General features: G+C 46.7%; 1 protein-coding gene across 2 annotated transcripts; it reads left to right on the top strand.

The window, feature by feature from the left end:
• The first annotated feature begins 863 nt into the window (after positions 1 to 863).
• On the top strand, positions 864 to 24,725 carry LOC131287205 (cell growth regulator with RING finger domain protein 1-like). 2 transcript variants are annotated; one of them, XM_058316235.1, is made up of 7 exons: positions 864 to 999; positions 12,114 to 12,271; positions 15,847 to 16,018; positions 16,822 to 16,972; positions 21,731 to 21,838; positions 23,642 to 23,963; positions 24,413 to 24,725. In XM_058316235.1, the coding sequence occupies exons 1-7, from the start codon at positions 995 to 997 to the stop codon at positions 24,592 to 24,594; spliced, it is 1,098 nt and encodes a 365-aa protein (XP_058172218.1). In that variant the 5' UTR covers positions 864 to 994; the 3' UTR covers positions 24,595 to 24,725. The 2 variants fall into 2 exon arrangements, with proteins under 2 accessions (XP_058172218.1, XP_058172217.1); XM_058316234.1 differs by lacking the exon at positions 864 to 999 and adding an exon at positions 5,370 to 5,573.
• The last annotated feature ends 486 nt before the right edge of the window (positions 24,726 to 25,211 follow it).

Here is a 25,211-nt window from a genome sequence, read left to right as displayed (position 1 = left end):
CCATATCGAAAGCTCCTCTTGCACTGAATTCATCGCCGTCCCATGCATACATTCAAACATCGACAGTCCGCTTGCGGCGGGGATTTTCCTTCTACTCGCCCTCGCCTATGTTTTTGACAGATATTGCTGGCTGGGTTTTGTTCGCGTTTGTGATTCGGTTTGTTTACGTTTTGTGCAGCTGTCGGTTTGTTTTCGTTTCGAATTGACATTTGACAAGAGCTATCGCGACGTCGCATTTTTCGCTGTTTCTACACTAGCGCGATTTGTGCGACATTTTTTTTTGTATGGAGTTCAGCCGCCTGTCAGGCGACGTCGCGTTTTGTGACGGGACGTCGCGCTGTAGTGTGGACCCCGAGTTATACTCGATGGATGGATTATGATTTTGCTTGATGGGTTTGCCAGCCATTGCATAACTCCAGACACTACCATGGAAAAATATACTGACTACCCGCTAGGCAGCTCGAAATATCGTTCTCAAAACGTCCTCCGCGCGAACAAACGTCCTCCATTTTTGTATGGGGATGAAACAAAAGGAGGACGTTTTTCGAGCAATCGTTCTCCTTGTCCTCCTCACCATACAAAACTGCTCGATGTTTGTGTCATGGAGGACGTTTTTGAGGACGATTTGGTCGAAATTGCCTAGCGGGTATGCGACGAGGATTGCACTCCATACCGCACACCTCAAACCTCATACTGGCACCAACCTGAAAAATCATTGCTGTGAACAACCAACCTTGGTTTGGTGGTGAAACGTCAAATCATTTTCCATCATGCTACCTGAGAATGCAATTACCTCGTGCTCGTTTGTCAGCGTACAGCAAAAAAAAACAAAAACAACAAATGTGAGTAATAAAGGAAGTTTGTATGCGGCGGGTTGTGCTTCCTGCGGTTTGTGCAACGATAAAAAAGGAATAGTGTCGAAGAATTTGTGCATAAAAAACGGATAAGGTGGCTGGCGGTTTTCCGGAAACACTTGCTCAGGGCGGTGCGTAAAATGCGGTAAGTCGGACAAACGATGCAGTGACCTTTGGGAACATTGTCGTGTTGATAGAGGGTGGCCTGGTGCCTAGCGAGTCTGTGACATTTTAAGGTTGTTCGGTGGTGTTCTAGAAAATTAAATCACAATTTCACTCGGTGCAGTCGCTTTGCATACTTGCTTGTTTTTCTTTACCTAAAGTCATATGAAGAGTTGCAGACAGTATTTTTGATGGTTGAGATACACACTACCTGACTGTTTTTGGCAAAATTAAATCGGACGCATTCGGACCTTATATCGCTCTTCTTCTTCCTTCCACCCACTTGCGCGGGAATGCTGCCATGTGTTCCTGTTTACTAATACTCTCGATTTTGGAAACGTTAGAAACTCCTACACTAAAATTGGGGAGTTGGCAAAAATTAAGATACTGTTAGTATTACGGTTGTTTCCATGGTTCCCAGCCAGCAGCGCTCGTGGATCAGTCACGACGAAGAGGAAACGAACGACGCATATCGACGGGGGACAGAAACGGCGCAATGCCCTACATTTGGCAATTTTCTCTATCCCACAGACGCGTTCGTGTTTCGGTTCATCTAATCATCGGCTGGCATAAATGGCGAATTTCGAAACGGTCCGGAACGGGAATGGTATACTGTAGCATAGTGCTATTGGAAGGGTAGCATGAGATGGTCATTTTCGGCCAACGGGATTCTCTTACTCGTAGCGTCGCTTTACACACCCCACAGCGATGGGCCGTTCGTAGAAACAGCTGATGCTGCGAGCGGAAAGGGAAGGATTGATGGATGTGTTTTTTCGGTCGCTTGAATTTGATAGCTTCGGCGCAAATAACCAATTGCCGTTGAACGCAATGGAGCAGCAATGCGGTATATTTTCCCATTGCAGGGCTACGCTTACGAGGGCCTCTGGCCACCAAAAATGTCGATGTTAAAATTAAACAAGAATCACACTCCACTGAAGGACACTCTCCGGGAGGCGATACTCGACGCGCACAACGGACCGTCGACGGCTGCCCTTCGTGCGACACTGTACTTGTGCAACTACAAATAAAGCTATGCATATAGACCGTACACGCATCAATGAACTTCTTAGCAAACGAAAACGGCCTTCCTTCTGGCCAAATGCTTCCAACAGTAGAAGCGGCCGGTTGTGTGGTAAGCGCTTCCCACCGCAATCTAGTTAACCGTTCCGTGCCTGCTATGTTGGCTCTAAGCAAAACATTAACGAAGGCAAAAAATGACACCAGCTCAAACATGTTCTGATATTTGTCAATGGAATAGATAAGACTGATTGGGGCAGCAAAGTCGGTGAACTGTCCTATCGGGTGCCTCCGGACGATACAAACCTAAAATTCCTAGCAGATGATGTAATGTGTTAGCACTTTTTAAGGCTGGTCGGTTGTTCGTGGCACATAATGCCACTTGCCATCGTGCATCAGGTAGATAGTGGTGGCTTATACCTGGCGTCTCCTTTCTAGTTTGCTTTGTTCTTTTTACACCCTTTGAGGAATTTCGAATTTTGATCACCACCAGAAGATTTACATCGACCGGCTGGCGATGTCAAAGAGAGAGATAGAGCTCATGGCGCCAACACGTACCCATTAACAACCGGATACTGGTCGCGAAAAGTCCGTCACCGGAACCAAACGAGCAGGGCAAACAAACAAGAACGAGTAAGGCATTGCTTTCTTTTGAGCAAAACAACAAAAAAATACATACTTGCTTATTCGATCCGTTGGTATGGTAAGGTGAGGTGCAAATCTTTTCTCGAACTGGGCCAGAAGTTGTAAAATCAGTTCAATCGCATCGTAGAAAGAAGATTCAGAAAAAAGCTCAGTATATCTTCCGTAAATCTAAGAGATGAAATCTTTTCCTACAATAATAAGAAGCTGTAAGAGTTGAAATTTACCATAGAAAAGCCGTTTTAAACTAAACATAATTTAGAAAGACTAAAAGCTATTGGGTATAAAAAGACGAAAAATTTAACTTGAGACACTTTTTTAAGACCAAGATTAACTGTAATAACTTGGAGATATGATCATTAATTGCTAGCTAATTCGTTTTGTGGTAAATTATGCTGAACGAATTTTTAGTTTGATTCTACGTCCATCCAACCATTAAAAGGGTAAGAGGAATATAACTTTACTCTTCGGAAGCTGTTTTAAATCCCATACAACTGAGTCGTTTATCGCTTCATCAACTGCTCGATGATATTCTTCAAAAGGATTAACAAACGGTGTTCGGATTTTTGTTAACTCGGCGTTCAGACGGAACAAATCCGACACTCACTGACTGCAAACATTTTGCGCAGAAAACCGATCGAGTATAAGGGAAAGAACTCACAGATGAAATAAATTATTATTTTCTTTTTCAACTGTCTGTTTTCGTACCCCCTGAACCACACGAATCACTTGGCAAGAATGCATTCTTCAACCATGCTGGAAGATTTCACCATTCAGTTAATCGCGATTCACGAACGAAGAAGGCGTAGAAAAAGCTCACCCGAAATCTGAATCAAGCATGCGAGAGAACGCCTGTGGGGCTGGTCGTGCTTCTAGCTCGTAGATGGTATTTGGTGTTGTTGCCAAGAGCAGCTTTGTGCTGTCCGTTCGTTGATCCGCTGGTGTTGCTGCTAGTGCTGCCAGCCGCTGCTTGTGGTGCTGATCATAGTAGGTTGAATGGTTCGAAGCGACCCCACCAACGGAAATCGTAAGATTCCTTCAGCGACGTGTGCGCGAGACCGGCTCCAGTTTGCTGCACCCGATTGCCCGGTACCGGGGTCCAGTACGTGGTGACTGCTTTGTAGCCGGCAAAGCCGGTGGGGGTTGAACGTCACACGAGTCGCTGCATGCCCCACCCTGACCAGGTGCTGTCCGCACGCACCGCTAAGCATGCCGCGACTCAGTTCAGTTTCTGCGCTGGTACGGAGAGGAAGCCATGAACCGATTCGCCGGTTAGCGTTCTCGCACACACCACATAGTCGCAATATCACGTCGCCAACGATACGAAGTTGTGCGTGCAGTGTTTCGTTTAATGGTTTTATTTTTTCCCGCGACTTCACGCCCGCACAAGCAACGTGCGAATTCAGCTGTGCACCAGTGGAGCGTATCCTTTTGCTTGGAGGTTTCGTTTGAATTGAGGAAGCGACGATCTTTGGCAGTCGCCAGCTGCTAGGTGAGACTACTTGGATGGTACTCGGATGAGTCACGCTCACAAAACAAAAATATGTAAAAATCAACTATGCGTGAAGTCAACCGCGTTGGATCATTTCCTCTCACCTGCTCCGAACAATCGGTAGTGTTGGATTTTTAGTTTCTGGCCAAACTCAAAACAAACAATAACAACCAATATAAGGCAATTGGACATCCCTGAAACCACGCTTCGTGCGCTTTTCGTTACGTTGTTTGGTTTTACGAATTTTTCACCTGGAGAAAATAATGAAATTTGCTCATATCCTCTACTTGATTTTCCATTCCAGTGTATCGTGACGAACGCGGACCCTATACCGCCACAGCTCGGGAACGGAACACAAGAAAGCCGTAAAAGTTCATCGGTCGGAAGTTGCGCTGCAAAAAGAAAATTATCTATCGGCAGAGTTTTCTCCCTGCGGGTGCGAAACGCGAGAACGCATCGACCGTTTATGCCTCGAGCGTTTTGTTTTCCACGGTTTCACATCCCCACCGAGGTGGTCAGTACAACCCAATCGCTCGGCCGGGAGTGAGCGAGAACCACCGACCTCAAGGGAAACACCACGAGCATTGAGCTCGAGCGAGATTAGTTCACAAAGTGACAACAACAAACCCCCCACCAGCTACCTTCCCCGGCCGTTCGGTTTGCGGGAGTAAGACAGGAACGAGACGTCGGGTTGTTTTGCCGTTTCCCGGAGCCGTTTCCGAGCCACGGCCGCGATCTCGCGATCGCGAACCCGATCTCAATTCGAGCTACTTTCTCTTTTCGAGCTTTCGAGTGCGCGCGCGCGGTTCCATCGTCACATCGATCGTCGCATCGATCGTGCGCACATCGCGAGGAGATCAGATCATCGCGCTCCATTCATTGCATCACCAGCGTCGATACATCGGACGTGTAGGGTTACGATTACGAGCCGCACAGTAGTGGAGAAGACAGGGCGTACTTTAGTTCGGCGTAGTGTTTGTTTTTTTAATTAAATATATATACACCTCTTCGGTCGCGCGAGTAGTGCGCTCCCGATATATCTCGATCGTGTGCTGCCGTGCGGTGAATGAGCTTGTTTGGCTTACGACGAGTCTGTGCCAGCGCGTGCCATCCGTCCGTCCGCGCAAGAGGTCCGGCTCCTCATCGATATAGTTGTTATTCGGTTGCCCTTAAGGGAGTAAAGAGAAAAACTCAACCCAACGGTAAACGGGACAAACTTCCGACGATCGCGGTGTAAAACACTAGTGTGGAATTTGAAAGTAAAACCGTGTGGCCAAGAGGAAAGGAAAACGTCGCAAAATGAGCGCGTTCAGTTCGTTGGCGTTTTCCGCGGTGGAAATCACCAACCTGCTCCCGCTGACGGCAGTGATCGTGTGCATCGGGGCCACGATCATGTTTCTGATCAAGTAAGTACCCGCCTGCGTGAAAGTGTTTCCAACCACCCGTTCCCGTGTTCGGTTTTCCCGGCGGTTTCACTTTCCTCAGACCCCCCGGAAAGGGAAACACGGAACCTTGACTGTGAGATGGCAAACGTTGGAGATCAGATAGAAACAATCCACAAGACGGGAGAGGATTTTTGTATGTGCTTGCGTGTGTGTCAGCGGTGATTATAAAGAAAGCGAAAGTTTAGGAAGATCACTAAAAGGAATATCTTTCGAGGAGAATATTGTTGATTGGGTTTGTTTTATGTCCATCAAAGGAACGTGAGCTGATCGCCACGGTTTATGGTTCCTCGAACGATGCGATGAGCCCTTACTATGTTTTATTGGATGATTTCGGTCATTTGGAAGGTCTAGGACGCCAGGGCGTGTTGTGTACCGTTAGCCCGATAGGTATAGTATCGTAAATTCATCAATCCTTTCCGATTTCCGACAGTTTCTCAAGGGTTGATAGAAAAGGGTTTGTTTGAGACCTTTTCGAACCCTCTTCGTGACTACAAAATACCCTCTCCTTCTTCTTGATCCGTCGCATTTGATTTCATTCTTCCGCTACAGATCCCTCTACTCGATCGTGGTATTCAGGTTTGATTGGTTTTTGGTGATTCTCTGATCGCCCCGAAATGTATTTCGGAGGCATCTTTCATACGTTCGGGTGGCGCTGGAAACCGGTTGGTGTTTCTTGTTTTTCAAACCCCGAAATTTCCAACCAGAACCAGAATGTCAGAATGTTCTCTACGGTACGCAAGCGTGTCTCGCGGGCGCCAACGCGATCATCGCAAAGATGTTCTCGGTCGGCCGAAAAACAGCTGGACCTAACCGGGCCGTGCAGTTTCTTACGCCGCCGCCCACAGCGGGTGCGCATGTTCCTCGTCCACCGTCCCGCCGGTGACATCAACCACCGGCTTTTCGATCCAACAACAACAACGAAGATCGGACGCCGACGATCGTTGGCGCGATGTTGCTGCCATCGAAGAACAGAACGGTATTATTGACGTGTTTTTTGTTCGGCCCCTCACATTTCGTTTCCCTTTCCCGTATCAGAGTTGGTGATGTTTTGAACCTTGGCTCGACTTCGCATCCGTTTGAGCAGATGGAGGAAAAAACTCGGGAGAAAAAAGAAAAGAAAAACCGATATCAACCAACCGATTGTAATGCACGGAAGTAGTGGACAGGTTCGCTAGCAGCTTAGCATATACGGGAGGGTTATAAAATTTCGATATGTTTCCAACCACCACAGCACAGGGCATTTGGTTGATAGTTTATTCTTTTTTCTGTTTCCTAATCCGGATCATTATAAATATTGTGACAGACAGCAAAACCTGAACTCTGTTCGCGATAGTTAGAGCTATTAAATCGATTAAGTTTATATTTTGTTCAAATCCATGTAGAATTTGGGCACTTTGTTGGTTTTCTCTGCTATACCACTGCTTAAGCCCAGGAGTTAAGCATATTTCGACATAGATGTGTATGGAAGTCAAGTTTAGACTAGTCTGTTGGTTGCATACGCGAATTTTACAAAAAAAAAAGAGGTGAAAGATTAATGTAAACAAGTTAATTATGCATAATCAAGTCGAAATCCGGCTTTAACCAGTAAGAAATACTGGAAAATTCCTCTTAGCTCGCTCCGCATGAGAACTAACACTAGTTCTGTTCGAATGACTGTGAAATTCCGTTAGAGTTCATGTTTATACTATACGAAGAGCTTCGGTATTTTCGATTTAAAGTTTCTATTATGGCATGGAATTGGCAACTGACTCGATATTGAAAACAAGAATCATCCGCTGAGAATATGGGATTGATGATAGAAAAATCAAAATTAAAATTAGCAATATTACCTTCAGTTCAGGCACGGGTATGTTATTCTTCCTTCTCATCATTCCTTAGTTCTGTTTTTAAATTTATTTATTTACTTATTCATTTATTTTAATCGAGTTCGTTGTCATCGCGAAACTTAAGATGTAGACGGATGCAGTCGATTGAAACATGCTAATATGTGGCTGATACATTCTCAATTGACTCTGGCTATAATCGTCTGAAGGAGGAAGTCGAAACCATCTCACCTTCTTATCGTTGTACAACTGGAGCCGGTTAAATGGGATGGGGACTGGAGGGCCTTCTACGCCGAATAAACGGTTTAACCTCTACTCTTTAACGACCGACGACTAACTAAATATATGTTATACCTTCGGTCTTTTTGTCTTCATTTGCTTACTCCCCAGTTTATGTTTACTCCAATGCAAAACAGTTCTGATAACGAGAAGCCAAATGGTAGTCGGTTTAGGTTTGTCTCACGAAAACTATTTCTGGTCGACCGGTGACTTATTTGACCGCATCATCTACATGTGCGTCCCACAAAAATGGTCGGGTCCAAAATTTATTTTTATGCATGATATTTCTTATCGAAGCCTTTTCCTAATTTTATAACCTTTTCTCGAACGACGGCCAATCCAATATTTTCACATTGGGGTCTGAACGATCAGCATATTTTTTTCCATTCTCGCACATTTGGAATAGATGGTAATATTAACCAGAACCACGGTAGGGTTTGCTAAAATTCTGCAAAACAGAATTAATTTTTAAGGAAACGTCCATCTTATCGCCCGGCCATCTTCGCCATGCAAATTACGCACAACGGGTGCGATAAGACAGCACTTATCCTCCGTTTTGATGTTTTTTTTTCTTTTGGCCCAACCTACCCATCCCGATCGTGATCGTGTGCTGGACTGCGAAACTACCGCTGCTGGCGTCCTTGAAAAAATTGTCCCCAAGCGGTAATGTTCCATTTCGGTTTCATTATCGCCCTTCCGCCGCCGCTAATCATCCCTCGTCCCTGTTCACAACTCTCGCTTACGAACAACGCACCCTTACCCACACGGCTTCCGCTCGCTATCTCGCTCGCATCCTCGGCTTTGTTGGGCCGGCATACGGCATGCGGTCGCTTGGCTTTGAAACCGTGGGTAGCATAAATTAACTTCCAACACCCTTGCATCGTGGTGCGGGCCGCCCCCCCACACCAGCCGGGGCCGGCGGCAGAAGAGGTGCGTTTGGAGGAATCGTTGGCGGGCCCGAACGCGTGCTGGGTTGACACTGACAGCTAGACGACATTCGCACAGCGCACGCACAAGCTTATGCTGCTGACCATGCGACTAAGATGTTCCGATTTGGCGTCTAACCGGCGTTTTTAGTTTCATTATCATCGTTATCCCCGACCTGCGACAGTGCGTCCGATCGCACAATGGGCCAAACGGTGGACGATGAGTTTCAAATGAGTGAACCAAGTATAGTTAAACCAATCTATTCAGTAGTAAGAACTTAAAAATGTTGTTGATACTTGATTACGAGATTGAACTGTAACTAAGAACGGTATCGTCACAAGTCTTGCATGTTTAATTTGTAAATAGTTATCAACGGGTAAACTTAACATAGGGCCCAAGCAACCGTGCAGCTCCTCCGATTGATCCCACTGTGCGACCGGTTGCTCGACTCTCCTTTTCGGTTGCGGTAGGGATTTTATCCGCGTAACAATGAGAAGCACCGCAATATTAAAGCGTCACATACCGTACGGCTGTTCGTGCCCATAAAAGTGTAACAGGATCGCGACATGTTGGACATGAGCATGGCAAGACAAAGGAAATGTGGGGGTAGCAGGGCCCGCGGACGGTTCGTTCGTGTATGTTTAAAAATGGTCCACCGGACGACTTGTCTTCCGCATGACGATCCGACAGCCGAGGAGACCAGCGAAGCTCCCACAATAGAGGATTATAAGGCATAGTGGGGAGTGGACCTTGCGTGATACAGACAGGTTGAAACATTGTCTACCGAGTGCTGGGGTTGCTGGAAGTTTTAAATTTACCCTCCAGCTAAACCTGCTTTTGATTGCCCGCTTTGGCATTAGAATACCATAATGATGGTAAATTAATCGTACTACAGGCGATGGATTGAAATGGTTCGGATCGGGAAGGTAGGTTGAGTTTTTGGACATTCCCAGTTTGGACTCGAATTGATTGGTAGGTCTGGTTGTCGTTTGTTAGGAAATTCCTTCAACTAAGGCTCGTGTTTCGGTATCGCCAGAGGTATTTCTAGTTTGGGCAGCGTTTTATGTTATTACTTCCGGAAGCTGACAAATATTTTTCATAGAACGGTTTGGCTTTTGCAGTTACACTTCAGTTCAAAATTATTTTCTTCGATTTTTTTTCGTTTATCAAATGTAGGCACTTTCTTTTAAGGTGAGTTTTTTAGTTCTACTTCGTTTCGATGTCAAGTATACGAACTCCCTTTTGAAGCTCAGATAATAAGGTTCTTCTGCATAAGATAGGGGCGCCTTAGCTCTTAACCTCAATAGAGTTATCGGAAATTCACATTTTGTTTGTGCATAAAGAAACAATAGGGAATAAAAACACTTGAACATTGAATTGGGGGAAAATCAACTCCTCTTAAAAAATGTTCCACGAGATATGTTCCACCGTGTGCAGCTGTGGAACTCTTAACCTACTGCTAGAAACTCTGCAAATACCCAACCATTTCCCATCGTTTTCGGTGGCCCACATCGAGCAGGTCTCACAACGATTGCTATCGCAAACAGATAGTAATCAAACCGCGTACATTCCTTCGGGTACCGAAACACGTGTGAGCTGCAACCTTCCTTCCAAGGCCGAAAGAAATTAAAATGAGAATAAAAACTGGCCGAACTAAACTACTTGCGTGCAATTGGTTCGGGGGCCTTCGTCGACCGGCGAAGTGGTGATCTCCAATTGTGCTCTCCGAGACGGTCGAGATCAACTTCTTCGTCCGAGGCTGGGCGCCAGGTGGAGGAGGGCAGGGGGGGATGGTTTGGGAGGAGGCTGTATGCGCGATTTGGCGAGGCAAAATGCCGAACCGACCCAAGTAGTTGTTGAAGCTGCGGCGTTGTAGTAGAGCCAACGCGCGCAAGTAGGTAAAAAGGTAAATAAAATAACAACAAAACGCACACCACGCAAACCGTCGCGATCATCAGCCTTGACTTGGTTTTTAAACCGGTGTTGTGCCGTTGTTTGCCGATTTGTGTTTTTTTTGTCTTTCATTTATCTTGTTGGTTCGTTTTTTTTTTTGCTTTTATTGTTCGTAGCGTTCCCTCATGATCGCACACTGCCCTAGACTTCTTTTAACTGCAACTTTTGAGACAGACGAGAACCGTTGCTCGGCATCCCATGACCGCATGACGGGGGCACATACGCCGAGGGTGGGTAGTGGTGGTGTAGAAGTGTGATGACTCGTTACAAGCACGGTGGTGATGCGGGGTTGATCGACAATTGGTTCGCGGGTTGGCGGCGGCAATTGGTTGATCGCATGAATCATTAGCACACCATCATGTGGAGGATGATTGGAGTTTGGCGTTTGGGCCGCTCGGGGCCAAACGCGGGGTCGATGACAGGCCAGCACATACCAGAATTGCCACACCAGCCCGCGAGGTCCACGCGGGGACGAAACGGAGTGTGGCGTGCGTTGCAGTTTGGCCGTTTGTTTTCGCCACCGTTGCATTTTTCCCTTGCACCACTGCCCCTAGAAGGGATGCTGCACATCACCGTCCCGGACCGGCTTTCGTCCTCCGTTACAACCACCCCATATTCGGCTCACGTGGCTCACGTAGGCACTCCTGGGCTGCTGGGACCAGATCTTGGCTCGGTACTTGCGGTGAGTCTCATCGGTAGCGTCACCGGAGACCGTGGAGTTGATTTGATTTTCCTTTCTGCTTCGCAATCTTTCGCCTTAAGATCGGTCCGCCGTTCTCATCGCCGATGGCTATCCCCTTCTTCCACACGGACGGATGGCAGTTGTTGTGCAGACTGATGTGAAGCAATCGATGTCTGTGTCGCTCGGGCCGTGTCCTCTCGTCGCCCCGGGAGATCCCCAGATCTTGCTGTTGGCACGATCAATTACGGCAAGCGCCACATGAAGTCGAGTCTCGCGGCGGCAAGTACGGTTCGGTAAACAGTGCTGAGGGACGCGCGACGGAGATCCAGATGGCCGCCAGGTCGCACCTGAACCCGAGGGTGGGGCACACGGTAGAGACATGGTGTGCATTTCGTCTCCGCCGCTCGAGGACAAGCTCCAGCGAGGTGGAGTCTGTAGAAGAAAGGGCTTGAGAACACCGTTGCCGAGCTGGAGGAGAGCGGATAGAAACACAAATGCAGACGTGTGCAGCCCTGAGCGTGGCAGGTCGTCGCCGTCGTCATCGGCCATGGTTGGTTGTGGACCTTCTTTAACGGTTCTTCCACTTGCGCACGGCTTGATCGCGACGCGACGGTGACGACGATCGGAAGAGAGCCGTTCCGAACTCCAATCCCTCCGGCAGCATCGCGGTATCCACAGTTCTCTCCGTCTCCATCTCTCTATCTCTCTCCCTTTCTCCCTGTCGGTTCCTTCACGGTTCACACCGCGGGCCACCCTCATGCTGCACCGTACAGCTTGTCACATCTTTTGCCTTCTTTTTCTTTCTTTTTTGCCTCACTCAAACATGTACAATTCCAGGGCCGCCGTGATACTCCGGGTGCAGGCCGATGACGTTTTGAGGCCGTCGAACGTAGCGCAGCAGAACCACAACGTGCACGTACCGCGGCTGAAAATGACCCGGGTCCACATACCGTTCACATTTCGGCTGCTCGACGCGGGAAACAATTCCTTCGATGGTAAGTTATTTTGCTTCTCGTCTTTTTCCGATGTCCTTCCAGGGTTGGCTCGCCGGTTCGCCAGGTGTGTCAATTGCAGCAACAATTCGTAGGATTCTTGAAGTATCCTCCGAAAGAATGGGAGGGTCTGGGAAAGGAGGATGGTGCTTAGTTCTAACCAATCTGTTCCGACTCGATCAACTCAGCTGGGGTGGAACATGTACACCGCATCAAAGAACGTTCACGGTTGGCTTTAAACCGTCAAAATCAATCGAATTTTTATTGGGGCAATATAATTGAGGGGTGCGTTTGATAATTGAAATTCAAACTTAAGTTCACGCTATCATAAAACACATGCTCGTGTTTTGTTGACCGGTACCGAGAAAGAAAGGCAAAGTGAATGGTAAAACCAATTTAGCTTTTGCTCTTTACTAGAACTTTTGGTGCAATTCACTTAATATTCCTTAATGTGGTGTGTGGCGCGCACGTTGCGAAGTGCGGAATATTTTAACGCACGCCAACCCCGTAAACCGTGGAGAATAGTTTTTCGACAGCGTGAAAGTGAATGTGCGCCAAAAACGTTCTCCCGGTGTGTACCGTCCTTGGAACCGTTTGTTTGAAGCTAAGCGAACTTAAACTTAAACCCAAAAAGCTGGTCTGGTTGACGGTAAGGAATCGAGAGCGCGATTTGGTCACAGGAATGTGGCCCATCGATAGCGGCGGGCATAAGATTCGTTTTAAATATCATCAATCATCCGATGGGTGTTTGATAGTTTTGCACGACTTTGGAGTTTTTAATTTCGTCGAGAAATTTGAATTTAAATCTGCCATTCGTCTAAAAATATGTTGAACCAAGTTTGACCCGAATATATCCTAAAAGGTGTTTGATTTATTAAAAGTCATCCCATTTGGCGAATTGCCTTGGAGATTCGGAGAACCCTAATGTTTTAATCGGTACAGTAAAACGAATCGTACCCAGCGTAGGCAAACCTGGATCGTAAGTTTCAACGGATGTGGTTTTTATTCATTTTAGGAAGTAAAATAGGTTCCGAGGAAGTAGGAATTTCTTATAAATTCTATTTTTTTATAAATTGATTGGTCACAGGTACAGATACTAGTGCAAAGACTGGCTCCAACCATAGCCGTAATGTTTATGCATTTGGTAGATTGGTAGATATTTTATCAACGATGAGCTAGTGTACAACTTAATCCCCTAAAATTATACAAAACCCTCAAAATTATGATCATCCAAAACAAACGTCGTTAACATAATTATTCAAATGTATAAGAGGTCTTATTGGAAAAGTAAAGGTATTCCTATTTTTGTACTAGTTCAACGATAACTTAGTGTCTTTCTTAAAAACTTCTTTTCAAACAAAATTTATTCACCAAAATTTATCAAACATGTGTAAATTGGTTTGGTTAAAAAAAGTGTAAATAAAATAATGATTTTGTTTAAATAATGTGTAATAACAGATTTTTACAAGTTCGAAAGATTTTAAGAATTTCGCCAAGCTTTCACGGTAGAGCTTTGCACACGTCCTTAAACGTGTTGATTTTTCAAATGACCATCAAAGATAGCTTTTGATATTATAATCAATTTGATCTGTGATTATTGCAAATAATAAAATCTAATGTTTACATTCATCATCCCTATTTGGGTAGTAGAGTAACATTCAATCGTAGCCCCGGAACGACGGTTGTGTGCAAGCATAAATTGCATTCGAAGTTTCACAACAATATTGTGATAATCACAAAAGAAGAATTTATTCTGGAAGATGTGTAAATATTTAGATCAACGGTGACGGAAAAGTTTAAACACAAATTCATACCCGTGCTAATGGGTCGATCACACATTCGTTTTTTACTGCCCTGTCCGCCCTTCCGAAAGCCGTGTCCGAGAATGCGGACCACGTCCGTGATGGGGCTTTGTTGATGAAATGCCACACATTTAGCACATTTTGAACTTTCACGGATTTCGCAAATTCGTCAATGTGTAACATTCAGAACCAGCGTAGATTTTTATTTTTGGGTTGGACTCCAAAAGAGGACAGACGACGGGGTGGAGGAGATTTTTTTCCGGTTTTACTCTAACGCCATGGCTGCGCCAGTTCGTTGCGCCGAATGTGTTTTGAATATAAACGCGTTTTGATTAGAACCACCCTCCCAGATAAGAGGTTCCTGGAAGTCGATGTAGTGTTGGTCGGTGTGGCGCGCGTCTTTGTTGTATGCACGTACGTTTGCGCGCCAGATCGTGCCTGGTCAGCACCACAACCAAGTTTCATCTCCCGTACGGGGAGTCGGGTTTCAAGAGCATTACTCGGGGCCCGATAGATTAACGGTGTCCGTGGAGAGGTTTCTTGGCTGTCCGCCGTTAGGTTTAAGTGCAGTGACAAGGCCACCGGATGGAAGGTAACGATCGTTAAACTCTCGTTGCGCAGGCGAACCAACGTATGAAGTACGACAGGGAAAGCCAGTTGTGCTAGTAGAGGCCGTTTTTGCCCATTCCCAATAATGTGATCGCAAATGAAATGTGTCCAGAGGCGGCAGCATTTGCAAGCGAACATTAGAAGCAATGGTGCCCTTTACGAGAGCTCATCAACTCGAAGACCTTGCAAGCGCTGCTGGCCGATGACGATTGCTAACCTAACCTTAGCCTCGTCCGCCGGGTGCATGGGGTGATGAACGGCGCGGTCTCATTGTAAACAAGCGGCAACATGTGCCACAAATTACTGTTGTCCAACTTCAACCTCCTGCTCGAGTCGATGGTGGTTGATCCACTGTCGATTTCTAACCTGCTCATGCACCCAGCTGAAGTTTCTCCCCCCCGGAGGCTGCGCTGGAAATAACCTTTCTTCCTGAGATCTCAAGCACGACAACATCCACTCGCCGGCAGCTTTGAGTCATCAGATAAATACGGCCGGAACCCTGCCGTCCCGGTTGATAAATGGCCCCAACGGCACCGTCGGGGAGCGTGCCGCAACTAATTGCAACATCTCAAGCGTTATTTAGCGCGAACCAGAACGGGGGTGGCGAAGATTATTCGCACCGAAAGGCGGGTGGGTGAGGTGGTGGTGCGCTAAGTTGTCATTCCAGTTTTTGAGCTTAGAACCGCGCGAACGAGCGAATCTACGTGACCGGCATCACGTGAGAAGTTCTACGGCTTAGAACCGGCGACTTTCCGGTGACTAAGGTGACTCTTGGCATTTTTGACCTGCGCGTATTTCGAAATAGGGATACCCATTAGCGGACCAGCTGGTCTTGCGATGTCGGCCGGACAAAGGTGAAGCCGGTACCGGTGGGGTCGCATTTGCAAACTTGCTCAAGGTACCGCTTACACTTGCAAAGCAAACGTCAGGTCAAGTCGCAAAGGTGGCCCCGTGACGAGGCCGCGGATAGAGCATTGCGAAAGCAGGGCGGAAGAACGTTCCCCCTCTTCGCCGATCGACGATGGTCGATTCAAGTTCCAGCTCCTCAATGGCGCGTGCAAACTTCCTCATAACCGTCATCTTAAACAATCTTCCGGCTTTTGTAGCGTACCCGTCTATAAACACACCGTCTAATTCATTTGTTTTCTTCATGTTCACCACTTCCAGAGGTTCGTCTAGCGGTGTCCAGCCAGGTGAGGTACTCGCTGCAGGCGTTCTGGGGCGTTTCGATCCGGGAGCTGCACGTCTCGCTGTGGCGCACCTGGAACGATCTGCGGAAGGCGTCGAGCTCGCTCATCGTCGACTCCAGCTACTGTCAGCAACTGGCAACTAACGTAAGGTCTGACTTCACTCTTGATTCCGCCATCCTATGTGCTATGTGCCCGATGTTTACTATTATTTTTCTTGTTTAAGATTTTCGACCAAGCGTGTTCCGCGCGGGTTCTTGGTGGTTGGAACGCGAGCGCCTTTTCGTGGTGGATGATAGTAGGTGTTGGCTAGTTGGGCAGACCACGCAATGCATTTTATCGTTCACAGAGCGGCTGACTAGTTTTTCCTATTTTGGCCCCGCCGAACCGGACGGAATGTGAAATGTCATCTAGCTAATTATTTCGATTAGTGTGTCGTTCGTCGTTCAGAAAAGCTGCCCAAGCGAAACGCCCATGCTCCGTTGTAGTTCTTTAGCGTGTGGTCAAAAAACCAGTTTTGTTCCCCACACCAAAGGGAGGGCAACAACAACATCGATAAAGAATAATGTCGAAAATTAAATTCTTTCGAAAAATGTGCGACAAAGAATCGACGAAACCGTCGAACCGCCGCTCGCGTTAGGTCGAACCGCGGAGGATCTGATGGAGAGTAAAAGAACGCCCCAAAACGTGCCAGTGTAGTGGCGGGGGGAGGGGAAAGTAATCTAACGCGAGCGCCACCAGAACCTGCCGGAACCAGTTGGCAAGTTTATTTTTAAAGCTTGACTCGTTGAGGTGTTGCCACAAACAAACACGCAAACTTTATTACCGTTCCAGAAGTGAATGCCCTTTTCAGTTATTGTTGAACTTATCCTTTTTTTTTCGATATTTTTCCTTTCTCCATGGCCGAATCAAAACAACACCCCGCGCCCGAATTTTCCCCACCCACCGGCAACAGATGCTGTCAGCCGCACTCGGAACACATAATCGCGCTACAGTCCCCGAAGCCACCGCTGATCTTGGGCGCTCCCCCGCGGTTGGCCTACCCACTGGTGGTGTTTATGATTCGCGAAACCGAACCGGACGAGCTGCTGCATCCCGATGAGACGGTAAGTGGTAGTGGGTCGGGCTATGGGACGACATTGTATGGTAGGCAACCCACGATCAAACGATCAAGAAGAAGCATCCTTGGATTTGCGTACGTGACTGTTAAAGCGTGGCTTCAGAATCGAACCATCCGGGTTCGAGGAAAGTTAGGTTTTGTTAGAAGTTAGCACTATTTCTCCAAAAAAGGGTTCCCGAGGATCTCTTTTGCATATTATTTGATTGCCTGCTACCGTATTGTCAGTGCTGATCCGGATTAATTGTTCATGATCCATGTATCAAGGCAGAGGCGGATTAAGCGTTGTAAGGGCCACACGTAGCTATAAATTAAGGGTCCCAAAAACAATTTAAATTTAATTCAAACTGCACATTTTTAATAAGGAATCAAATTTAAATTAAACTACAACTTGCTTAATGTTATTCCATTGAAAAGTTTTCATTGCCAAAAGTGTGGCTTAGTGCACGCGAACCCATACATAACTTTCCAGGATAGTCATTTTCCACGAATACCATTTTCTATGTACCAAATTGGCAAGTGTTCAATCTTATACATTTTTGCCTAAAAACCACGGTACCTTTTCTGCATCAAACATAATTCATGATAAATTGGACCATTTTCGCATTATAGTGTTCTTCATTTACATTCATTCATGAACGTAAATTCATAAATTCATCACGCATTTAATGAAACAAGCAAGTTTGTTACAAAATAATAAAAATAATTCCAACATTAAAATTTAGTAAAACATGGGCTAAAAGGAAGGGACTCTTGAAAACTAGAGGGCCTAAAGCAGCTGCTTATTTTGGACATGAAAGGAACTCAAGTGCCTCATTATTTGTCTTGCTGTATGAAAATCTTTACTTCTAAGCATACAACAGAATCGTTGCAGTTACTAAGCTAGTAAAGCTTTCTTTTTATTGCTTTGTTTATTTCTTTATGTTTAAGTTCCTCCGTTATTGTCATCTGTTGTTGGGTTATTGAATTAAAATTGACCGAGAGGGAATTATTTCACCGGAGCTGAGATTATCCTCTAGTATCAGATGAAGGATCGACGCTGTCACACAACACCGATGATTACGTTACGCATTGGTGGCATCCCGGCCGCCGATTGTGCTGGTGTTTATTGATCTTTCCGTTCCGTAAATTGTGTATGTCTTCCCAATCTTTCTCCTTTCCCCGATTACATCTGGGCCGGTGTGCATAAATTAACGGTTAAGTAATACCAGCTCCCAGTGCCCGAGCCTTACGTGGTGGTTTCCCTTTCCGTCGACCTGTTCTCGGAAATGCCACCGCTTGTGGCTGTCGTGTGCAAAAATCAATAGTCGGCCAATAGTGTCCTAGATTTGGGGATTTATTTTATTTACCTGTTTTTTTTTCTCATCGATGTGTTGCTTTCGTGGCGTGGAATAACACTTTTTGGGGGATGCGCACGGCAGGAGAGTGTTACGTAACAATGATGGTTTGTTTCCTCATTTTCATATACAAATACTCCAGGTTTGGGACGAAGGGAGGGAAGGGAAGGCGTCTCCAAACACGGGGGGCTGGCGGGATCCTGCTAGTCGTCAAATTTGCAAAAACCACGTATGGGGGTGATTTATTTTTTTCTTCCTTCCTCCTTCCCGCGCTTGGTCGTCGTCGCGCGCAGAAGAAGATGATCTGTGTCATACGGCCACGGCGGAAGATGACTCTCACCACCGCCAGCGCCGCCGCTGGCTCGGGTCTGAATAAATATGTTTTTATGTAAATAGATCCCCAAATGTGGCCGCGCGCAAGCACGCGAAAACGCTGGACGCCGGTCGTACCGTTTGCCAGGTTTGTTGGGTACGCGGAAGTAGGAAACCGGGCAGAGCGCCATGGGAGAGATTTTACGATCGGCACATTTCTTTTTGCGTAATCGTGTACCCGTTGTGTCACGACGATCGCGGATTTCGGCCGCGTGACGGTAGCATCATCCTACCATCCCGTGACACAATGACCCTTTTTGTTGTTGTGTGCTCCGGGAACCTTAAACCTTTCATCGGGTTTATGAGAAAGGTAAACCAAAAAGATGTGATTGTAAATGAATTGATTTTCGACTCCTTCATCTGCTGGTCTCTTCTCACGGCAAATTCCAACGTGTTTTTTATTCAGTTTTAGCTCTCGATCGCAGCTGTGTCGACTGTGACCGAATGATTAATTGCTTACGGATAAAGCAGCCAAAATAGGTCATCGCTCTGTCATCCGACTGGCCTCCCCCGTCCCCGCCGGCTGCTCAATCAAATCCTCTTTCTCTCCGGGGCCCGAGCCTTGTGGAAAGCGGAATGGTAGCACAAATACTCCCCGGGAAAGCGACCCCAACGGCGGGCCCCAACAGGCGAGAAGAAAGAAACCGTCAATCAACGTGAAAGTTTCTCCCTTAGGGAAAGTTCATCTGGTGGTCCGCAAAGTACACCCGGGTGCACACCACCGATGGCCGGCCAGCCTCGGTGTCCTACAAACACCGCCGACAGAAAACTGGGAAAACGCGCCGAAGATCACCACGCCAGGGCCCGGTTGTACACTTTGCAAAACATGCTCGCCTGGCCGTGCAAATTGATGACGCACCGACACACGCGTCGCTGTCGGTGCTGATTGTGACGATGATTATGGTACGATCCGGGGGCGGTTGATGAGCGCCCTGAAAAGCGGAGAGTCCGGGAGCTCTCCCAATCATCGGCACGTCCTCGGGATGGACTTTCACTCGCCGCATACGACCGGATTGCGGTCCCGCAGGTCAACAAGTATGTTTTGTTGTGCTCAAATCCCGGTACCGCAGGATTCACCTCATGACACGCTGCGTTTGCGATCGGTTTCACTTTCTCTCTGCGTACGTCCCGCGACTACCGGAGGAACCGTGTTCGTGGAACCGTCTTGAAAAACGAAATTGTGCTTGGGGATTTTGTGATTTTTTTTTCTTCAACCTTTCTTTTACTCTTTTCATTCAAATCGATTGCTTTAACACGGATCGTTGGGTAATAACCACTTCCTCAGCCCCCCAAATGTACTTAGTCAGTAAGATCCGGGCACGGGAGAGAAGCAATAATTCGTCGCGCAATCTTGTCGCGAGCGTAAATGAAAGTCGGAAACAACAAAAACCCCAACCCGTGTTGCGTGTGCCAAAGAAAGTACCGCCTCACTTCATCTCAACAACATGGGCAACATGCAAACGGGTGATGCATGCTGGTTTTTCTTTCTGCCTCCTAATTTCACCATAATTTTGGAGCTGCTTTCAAGGGGCGCAAATAAAAAAAAACATGAAATCAAGGCCCACACTCTCGTACGTACCTGTAATGATGTTATAATATTCTGCAGAGTGGCATCAAAAGGTTGCTGTCTGCTCCCTCCCTCCCTCCCTTCGCGGCAACCGTCAGAGGTTGTGTGAGCATCATGCGTACGTCACAGATCGGTTAACCGGTTTGTTGTACGAGCGTCCCACTCGACAACCGCCGGCTACAGATTTCAAGCGGCGGAAACGTTACGTTCATAACCATCGTCGTCGTGCTTTGAATGCGCGAATATGGGGGCAGAGATCACCGGGCGGGGGTTGTGCCCACTGCCCGCTGAGAGGGTGTGCTTTTCGATTTGTGTGTTTGTGATTATTTTTATTTTTCTATGGCCGAATTGTTTGGGTGGTGTTGTTGGTTTGTTTGCCGCCACACAGAATGGGTCGCAAAATTCAATCTCTACTTTTGTGTGCGCCATCCTTCGGAATCCTGTACCAGATCAGATTAACTGCGCCGGGAGACCCCCGCGGGAGCATTAGTCTTGGCTGCGAAAGGGTCCACGGTTCAGGATGTAACCGGATTTGGATCTGGCTGTCGGCGAGGACCAGTCGCTACCACAGTTAATCAATCGTTCAGTGTGCGGTTCGATAAAACTCTCGCCATGTTTGTTCACCAGGCGAACCAGCCCCGTCCGGTTGACGTCAAAGAGATAAGAAGATCACAGTTGGTGTCGCTCCGATCAGAATATCGAACGGTGGTCTCGTTACACTGAGAATGGGAAACGAGCTAGAGCTGAAAATGTCATACCATTATTGTGGGCAAACCCAGCATGTGAGTTTTAATAAAATATAACATCTTATAGTTCATTCCATTGTTTGCAATAGATTCCTTTACCGAAAATTAAAATTCAAGAAGTAAAAAAATAGGGGGTCATTCCACAACACGTTCGGCTGATAAAGGAAATAATTTCAGCCATAAAAAAGTAAAGCTCAACATTACAACTAATTGACTTCCCTATGGCAATCATAAAAGTGCCAAACAGAAAATGCAATTAAAGTACAGCACGCAGTTCGTTTCTATTAAAAAGTTGCCAGCTTTGTTCAACGTGCATGGCATTTTGCACCAAAGCGATTTGTTTTTTTTTTCACACGGAACTAATGTTTTATACCAATGGGCAGGAATCGTAAAACTGGAACCATTTAATACACATAAAGTTGTCACCTGGTCTTTTCGGGAGCCTTAGGTTTATTTATGTCCGAGGTTGTAAAATAAAATATCTCAACAATAAAACTTTTAAGCGAAATAGGTATAAAAATCGTATAATGTATTATGTTGAAAAAAATATCTAAAAAGTATCTGAATGCTTTAGGCGAGATAGGAGGAATATTGTTACACACGTATTCTACCTGTGGTTTGTCTTTAGCTTTAGCGGTGTTTGCGACATACGATCTATTGGTTTTGCAGGATGGTTTCATACTTTAATTTTTCATGCGTGTTTTTTTTACTTCTCCCCCACACAGGTGATTCTGGTGAATGTCGTCCACCTGCGTGACCCCGTCTGCCCGCTACCGACGTCGATTCTGGCGCAGTATCTGAAGCAAGCGAGCGGTCAACTGTCTTGTCTGAAGGTGAGTGGGAAAACGCTGGTAATTCTCGTGCCTCCGCTCATGGGGCTGAGGCTAACGGGCACGTAAGCCGTGTGCTGTCTCGGATGCTGTAAGAACTGGAAGTGATACTGCTGCTAGGCGTGAACCTCGGGGTAGCGTTCGCGAAAAAAAAAGAAACCACCACCGTACGCTCCTCAAGAAGCCGTTCGAACCGGGCAACTACAATGGGTTCAGAAACCCTCGCCTAAAGCCCTCGCTTCGCTCTCTGCTCTCCTATGACCCCTTTGCTGAGCGTTATTAATTGGCTAGCGGAATTTCGGTTAGAACAAACACGCGCGGTATGTGTCGGTTGCACAATCGCACCAGAGTTGACCAGACTCGCGTAGAGCAGACTCGACCTTCACCGTTCGATTCACCTCCACAGACCGCGGCACCGCGTGTCGATAGTCTTATGTGGCCAACCACAGAGCGATGGTAACTTACCTCGTCAGCTAAGAGATCAGGCTTAGACGGTAGATTATCGCTTCTGTACGGGATCGGGGTACGTGCACTGATGAGGGATGGTTAAATCGTGAGAAGAGATTCATTAAAAACTTCCGTGCCAGATCAGCTTTGTGTAGGTGACATTTTCTGTTCACGAGCAGCGGGCTGCCAACCAGAAAGTGCAGTCCTATCGCATACATGGCTAGCGAAACTATGCTTCCAAGTTAAAGCGCATGGATGGGTGAGTACTAGGCCTGATGCTCGCTGCTATCCGCGCCTTTCGCCACTTCGGTGCGTGAAGACGGACACCGGACGGCAGGTACCGGGCTGAATAGACTGGACGAAAGCTGACTGGTTTTATTTACACCGAGCCGTGCAGTTGAATGTGCCGTAAATGTGGCAGATAAATGAACTCGTTGCTGGCGGTAACTACTATACACCGAAATACCGGTTTACTACCACCATGAGGCTCCATCAGTAGGGTGCCATGCTGTTTGTTTTTTTTTTTTGTATCTTGTTTTCGATCACCCCCGGCCAGTGTCACTTTATCTATTTATTCGCCCGCGAGCCTTTGGTATAAGAGGCTTGCTGTGCACGGTCGGTTCGCACGGTTCATTAACGGCGGATGGAGACGGTTTTTTAGGCAAGCCGTGACAAGGAACAGCTCTCCTCTTGCACACACACACACCCACCCTTGGACCACTCCTCGAAAGGATTGGAAAAACGATTGGCCAACCATCAGCAACGTGGTCACGAAAAACGCACAAGTCGCGGGTGCGCAACTCGCGAAAGGAAATCGAATGGTAGAACCACTTCGATTCTGGTTCTTCGGTCGATTGCGTTACCGAAGGTCACAGTGGTCGGTTCGGAGCGAAAATTGTTGAAGAAACTGCATGAAATGAAACACCAATCCGGCTGGAAACGGATCGGGGGAGCCATAAGGAAGAAACTAATTTCTCCACTATGGCAATGCTATGTGTTCATCTGGTTCTTTCATCTTCTTTGTTTGTAAAACTGCAGATATAAAGATTGTTAATGATTTAATAATGTAAAAAAGTTTGTGTTGGTAAATACCGTATTTTCGAAAGGAAGAATTACACAATTACATTGTATGTATATATATATGAGATCAATTGGTATAATGTGTGATAAAAGATGAATTTCTGGCACACTTTTATTAAAAAAATGAAAAATACGATTTAATGGTAAATTTATCGAATGAAGTTCCGACTTTTTTTTTAAATGGGGAATTTTTTGGGTGAAAAGTATATTCCACTTGTAATGTATTTTCCATTTTTGCAACTAACCATTCTGGTACTTTTTTTTTCGTTTCCTTTACAGCAACTGTACCTGGCCACCGGTGATCCGATGACGGCGGACGAAGGAAGTGGCGGACCAACGGCAACCAGTGCTGGAGGATCGAACAATGGTGGTGCCGGTGGTAGTGGTGGCAGTAGCGGAGCAAGCAGTGGTGTCCCGACCGGAACACTTTCACTCGCCGAACCGGTGGCCTGTGCCGGGAACAACGAGCCGCTGCTCTGTTCCGACTCGGCACCCCGGGACTGCCCGGTCGGAGAGCAACTGTGCGTCGTGTGCCATTACTTCCCACTGTCCCGTGCGCTGCTTCCGTGCCGACATACGTGCATCTGTGCAGTTTGTTTCTGTAAGTTGGTCCTAAGGTCGACGCTATCCAACTTTTCGAAATCTAATTGAACAGCCGACATGCAAAAACACACGTTTCTTTTAACATTCCCTAACATCGATTTGTTATGCAATTGTGGCCTCTTAAAGCAAACCACCATACATAATTAGTTCCTATTTACATTTTGTACAATAGACACTCACCCCCTTTTTGTGTGTGTATCGATGCTAATCGCGAGTAATGAGTAAGCCCCTTGTTGGCCCTTTTCCTAAGCATCACGGTGTGTGCTTAACGTGTGACCTTTTTACCAGCTCAATTTCAACGGATTGAAGGTCGAGACCTCCGCCTTGCCTAGACCTCTACGCACTTCAATTTACCGTTTCGTTTGCGTTTTCGCTCTTTCTGCTCACACTCTTTCCTTTCGCTTTTCCCTTTTTTTCCCCCTCTCTTACTCCCCACCTCCCAAACAGCCAAACTGGACCGGTGTCCAATGTGTCGTGCAACAATTACGAGCTACTTCTGTATACGAAACGAGGAATATCTACCGGCTAATACGACAAACGAGCTTAAGGTCAACAGCAAACCGAAAGGAACCGTTCACTGGCTGGACGCACTGAACGATCGGTTAACCGATTTTCTCGGCTTTCGGTGAAGCCCGCCGTAGGAGACGGCGAAATTGCAAACGATACGGTGGGGCAGGTTCCGGAATGGATGTCGGCGAGAGGAGAACGTCTGGTAGGGGTTGGTTTGGATGGATGCTGTTAAATTTTACTATCCGCGTCGCCGCAGTGCCCTCGCCCCAACCACTATGGTTTCTGTGTAAGCAGGAGATCGTCTGCATCTCAATCCCGCCTCGATCGCCGATGAGTGTCTTCCGCTTCAATTCCTCAAGATGACTTCATAGGAGACACTGCTCCTCAACACTCGCCGATGGAAGGAAAAACATTTAATTATGAAATATATTATTACTCGCTAAGTATTAGATAACTGTCGGTGCAATGTTCGCACATGTGGAGGTACCGTACCGTTGCGTTGTGCCGTTCGAAAGGAAGAAGGTTTATTTTATCGAAACTCAAGACAACCGGAGATGATCGGTCGAACTACTAACGGGAGGGTAGAACTTTATCGGTTCAAATTGTCCTTTTTCATTTGATGTGTTTAAGAAAACTATTGAACAGTTTCGAAGAGGATTATTTCTTTAGCTGTGATTTTTAAAATGAGACCGTAAGTGATGTGTTACAAAAAGGGAGAAAAAAATATGAATGAAGC

This window comes from Anopheles ziemanni, chromosome 3 (assembly GCF_943734765.1).
Source record: "Anopheles ziemanni chromosome 3, idAnoZiCoDA_A2_x.2, whole genome shotgun sequence".
NCBI classification, from domain to species: Eukaryota; Metazoa; Arthropoda; class Insecta; order Diptera; family Culicidae; genus Anopheles; species Anopheles ziemanni.
This window is presented reverse-complemented; position numbering and strand designations above follow the sequence as displayed.

Coding starts and splice junctions, on each gene's coding strand:
- LOC131287205 (XM_058316234.1), top strand. CDS start 5,467: ATGAGCGCGTTCAGTTCGTTGGCGTTTTCCGCGGTGGAAATCACCAAC. Junction 12,272..15,846: donor GGGAAACAATTCCTTCGATG/GTAAGTTATTTT, acceptor CACCACTTCCAG/AGGTTCGTCTAGCGGTGTCC. Junction 16,973..21,730: donor TGCTGCATCCCGATGAGACG/GTAAGTGGTAGT, acceptor TCCCCCACACAG/GTGATTCTGGTGAATGTCGT.